This window comes from Octodon degus, unplaced genomic scaffold (assembly GCF_000260255.1).
Source record: "Octodon degus isolate 3935 unplaced genomic scaffold, OctDeg1.0 scaffold00357, whole genome shotgun sequence".
In the NCBI taxonomy this organism is placed as follows: Eukaryota; Metazoa; Chordata; class Mammalia; order Rodentia; family Octodontidae; genus Octodon; species Octodon degus.
This window is the reverse complement of record NW_004524933.1, coordinates 635,555-639,938: the sequence shown is the minus strand read 5'-3', so window position 1 is coordinate 639,938 and position 4,384 is coordinate 635,555. Positions and strand designations below refer to the sequence as shown.

General features: G+C 45.3%; 1 protein-coding gene across 1 annotated transcript in view; it reads right to left on the bottom strand.

Annotated features, from left to right (window-relative positions):
• The window catches only part of Washc2c (WASH complex subunit 2C), a 69,797-nt gene extending 66,516 nt beyond the window's left edge, over positions 1 to 3,281 (bottom strand). The window contains exons 1-4 of the mRNA XM_023708398.1: positions 3,185 to 3,281; positions 2,943 to 3,065; positions 2,179 to 2,347; positions 1,395 to 1,438 (exon numbers count right to left, since the gene is read on the bottom strand). Of these exons, the coding sequence (XP_023564166.1) occupies positions 1,395 to 1,438; positions 2,179 to 2,347; positions 2,943 to 3,065; positions 3,185 to 3,187 (339 nt within the window). The 5' untranslated portion in view covers positions 3,188 to 3,281. The remainder of the gene's footprint in view (positions 1 to 1,394; positions 1,439 to 2,178; positions 2,348 to 2,942; positions 3,066 to 3,184) is intronic.
• Positions 3,282 to 4,384: the final 1,103 nt, after the last annotated feature.

Below are 4,384 nucleotides of genomic sequence, written 5' to 3'. Positions count from 1 at the left end.
ATTTTCCTATAGGTTCAATTTTTTAAACACAGTATCTGTCTGAACATGGACTTAGAAGATACTTCCTAAAACACTGAGTTCTTTTCTAACTCTTGATGGGGGAAGCTTAGTAAGGCCCTAAGCTGTCCCCCAAATTATTGAAGCATCTGAAAATTTTTGGCAAGTATATATGTTTCTCCAAGAGAAATTTATAAAACTTTTATAAATTAACAAGAAGATGCTCTGGAAAATTAATTTAAGTTTTATTTTGGAAAAGACATTTTCAGTTTTACAAAGCTAAAGATTTTGAAACACATGACTTTTTAAAAAAAATCCTCCTTTGTGATATCTTTTAACTACCTCAAGTTATTAATATGGCACTTAGTACTTCAAGATAAAAGTTCCTTTATTAACAAATAATGAAGCTTTAAGAACTGTGTCATTTAATTGGACAGGAAACACTGCCAACATTAATTAGCATTTTTCCTTCAGGGTCCCCTCTTGAGGTTTTACCAAAGGTGCTAATTTTTCTTGTCCTAGAAAGTCCACAGTGTTTCACTAACTCTCAAATGTGGTTAGCAACTGTGCACCTGCCTCTAAGGCTACTTAATAAACCCTCAAAGCTTACCTGATTCTTTCCAGCAAACAAGCATGAAACCAAACAGTACCATCACTCAACCATGCATGAAATATAAGTCCTAACACCAGGGTTTGTACAAAACACATGAAAAGTCAGGTCACTGCCTCTTATCAGGGCTCAGTTTTTTCTGAGCCTCATCAAACATTAGCTGTTCTGTCAGTATCATTGGCTGCTCTGTACCTGCAAAGTGGCGTTATAGGAGGACTGGGAAGTAGTTGTACTTCACAGTGGCTCCAGCAGGATTGAGAGGAATTGGCTGCAGACTGGAAGTGGAAGGGGGCTAAGGATTTAACATTAAGAAGATGGGGAGAGGGAAACAAGAAATCTGCATGAAAGGGGAGAAATAAAGAACTACTATCCAAACAAAACAAAACAAAAAACAAAATGCAAGAAAGTAAGGCCATGGAAAATGCAGAATCTAAGAAAAGAAAAGCTAGAAAATAAAAAAGACCTGAAGACCATGATTCAGAAAATAAAGTCTATCATACACCTCTTTTCTCTCCACTGTTAGACTGATCCAGTAACAATCAGGTGCCAATCTGATATGGGCATGCTTGGTAAATAAGAAAACCTCCAAAATCTACTCACCAGGTCTAGGGGTGCAACACTTACTGACTGCAGAGGAGAGGTGAGCACCTGATCCAGCAACAAGAATATTCAAAAGGACACCAAATTCTGAGATCAGGCTGTAGTTACCAGGTAACTAGAGATCCATATCCTAGGTACTGTTTCAGGAAGGGAAATGCTCAGAACCAAGTATAGCCATCCTGTGTACCGGACTAGAAAACCACCTCTGGTTGGTATCCCTAATCTGAAAATCTGAAATCCAAAATTTTTGAGCATTTATCTGAAGCTCAAACGTTTTAGATTCCTGAGCATTTTAGACAAGAGATGCTGAATCTGTATAGTCTATGCAAATATCCCACGCCAAAATCTGAAATCTAAAACACTCTGGTCCCAGGAATTCCAGATAACGGATACTCAATCTGTAATACTTTCACTTAAATAGCTGTTGTATTTCAAACTCACAAATTTCCCTTTGCCACCAAGGAAAGTAACTAGCAAAGAGATCTCCATTTAGTTCATTTCACATATAGTTCCTTGCAAAGAGGGTAGAAACGGCATTTCAACTGGAGCTACTAAAATATGCACATACTTGCCTCCCACGAAGCATTCATTGTGTTCTCCTAGTTCTAAATTGTGGGCTTTTTAGAATGTTGCAAGATTGAACTTTTTTTTTTTAATGATTTGTATATGTCATAGCCTTAGAAGAAGATAGCTTTCCTTACAGATACAGGTTTGAGGGCCAGAGGATTTTGCACTTGACTAGTCGCAAAACTAAAAAGGTAAAGACTGGAATATGAGAAAATGTTACTAGATTTTTTATAAAGGCTTAAAAAGTCCAAACTTTACAAATAAAGAACAGGTACTAATGCTAAGGAAGGAATGTTTGTTTACTGAGAACAACTTTGTCCACTAAAATTAATGACAGAATTTAGAGTCACAATAGTTTTTGCTTCCCCAAAGGTACTACTTATAAGTACGATGTAACTAAAAACTTACATTCTCAATGAACTGGGTATTAGACAGCATGAGGAAGTCATTGAAGACATTGTGAAGGCGACAATCTGTGGCTTTCGTCTCCCGAATCAGCCCATCCACTTGTTTTTTGATTTCATGGGTCCTAGAGATGGTCTGCTGGGAAAATTCCTGTAGAAACTGTAGTAGCTATTTTAAAATAAACACGCAGAAATATCAGTTTTACACATACCTGTTCCATGTGTCAAAACAAAAAGAACCCACATCCTTTCACTTTCGTGTGTTAGGATGTACAAAGCTGGATGCTTTGAGGGTACGCGCATTGAAAAACATTAAGAAAGCTCCCTGGACAGGAATTTAAGGACTACCTGCTTTCTGAGGAATTTTGAAATCCTGTCAGGTTGTCATTTTTATTCACCTGAGACTTGGGAATCAGAGTTTTGGGCTTTCTGGTCCCTAAGCTTGAAGAGTCCCACTAAGGGCTCTCTGCATGCTTGCGGTCTCCCTCCCAACTAGGTCCAGCTCCCAGCACAATCGCCTCCGGAGGGCCACAGCCATCCTCAGCTTGGCAGAACATACGTGCCCACTGGCCCAGGGTGATGCACCGCTAGGACACCCCAACGGGTCTAGGCCGGGTACTCAGGAGCACAGGCCCACGGCCGCCCCCTTCCCTGTGCCTGAGGACTTCCGTGGAGACCTCACGTAAGAGGGGACAGCGTCCCTCGGGGCGGCCAGGGGCCGCGGCGCCCGCCCTCCCGCCCCCGCGCGCCGGCCCGCCTCTTACGCCCGCGTCGGCCGCCAGCGACCAGCTCTGGCTGCTCCTGCGGATCTCCTCCACCGACCAGGGCCGCTCCCATACGGCCTCGGACGCCGGCGCCCGCTCGGGGTCGGGGGTCGCCTGGTTCATCTAGAGCGGAAAGGACGAGACAAGGCTGAGCCCCGGGCGGCGACGAGCCCCCTCGCCTGGCCCAGCGCAGCCCGGCCCGGCCCAGCCCTGCCCTGCCCGGCCCTGCCCGCTGCCCTCACCATTTCACTGCGCTCAGCCGCTTCGCGGCGAGACGCCAGCTGCGGACGGAACCACCGAGCCCGGAAGCCGAGCCCCCGTCGCAGCCCCCGCGGGGCGGGCCTCACGTGACTCGGAGCCACGTGATGTCGCGTCGCGTGACCATGTCTGCACGTGACCAGAACTGCGGCGCGCGGGCAGGAAGTGTGACAGGGCGCTCTGAGAGCGCAGAGGAGTTGGCGTCTTCCTGGTGGCTTCTGACCTGCAGGTGGCGGCGTGTGACCAGCCTAGGTCGGGCGGAGCCCTGCTCGCCTTCAGGGGTACAGAAACCCTCGCTCAGGCCGCGGGCTCGAGGCTGCGCTGGTGGGGCTGGTGTCCCCGCTGCGCTGTCCCTGCTGCCCGGATTGGCCGCCCTCCCCACGCTCTTGACCTGCGACTTCCATTCGCTCTGTGGGGCTGCGTTGAATTCTGTACCTTGAAAAGGACAAAAGAAAGAAGGGGCAAAGACATATTTATGTATATATACATGAGAGCTTGGATAATGGTACTGCTAATTTCTGCTAATGACAGCAGTTAATGCTTAAATTTTTTATTCTTTAATTTCTTATAACTTTTTTCTGATTTTGCATGCTAATATCAGGTACTCTAAACAACTAATTTGAAGATATTAAGCAATACAACAACCATTGTCAAATTCCTATTTTGTTTAGTGAAATTCTGTATTTTTAATTTTTTTTCTTTTTTCTCCACTTTGTGTTTTATAAAAAATAAAATAAATAAACCTTATACCTCAGCTTTAAGGCAAATGTGCAGGACAGAAATCCAGCATGCCTTGTATTCGCTGATCCAGCTGCTTATACCCTTTGAAGAGCAATCTACAGAGTTGATCTCATTTCTTTGGTGCAGGGGAACAAACTCAGGACCTTGAGCTTGCCAGGCAGGCACTTATGCCACTGAGCTATATCCCTGGCCTGATCCACTGATTATTTTTATTTATTTATATTTTAATGTACTTGGTAGAGTCTCACCAGCAGCTCGGGCTCCAAATGATCCTCCTGTTTTCAGCCTCCTCAGCGCTGGGAATACAGGTTTGTACCACTACGCCCGTCCCTGTGGTTGGCTCAGCATGCCCAGGGACGGGACCAGTGATCCACTGAGTTTTTATAACAGAAAGCTTAGCTCCTGGGGCCAGAGATGTAGCTCAGTGTTAGAACACTTACCTA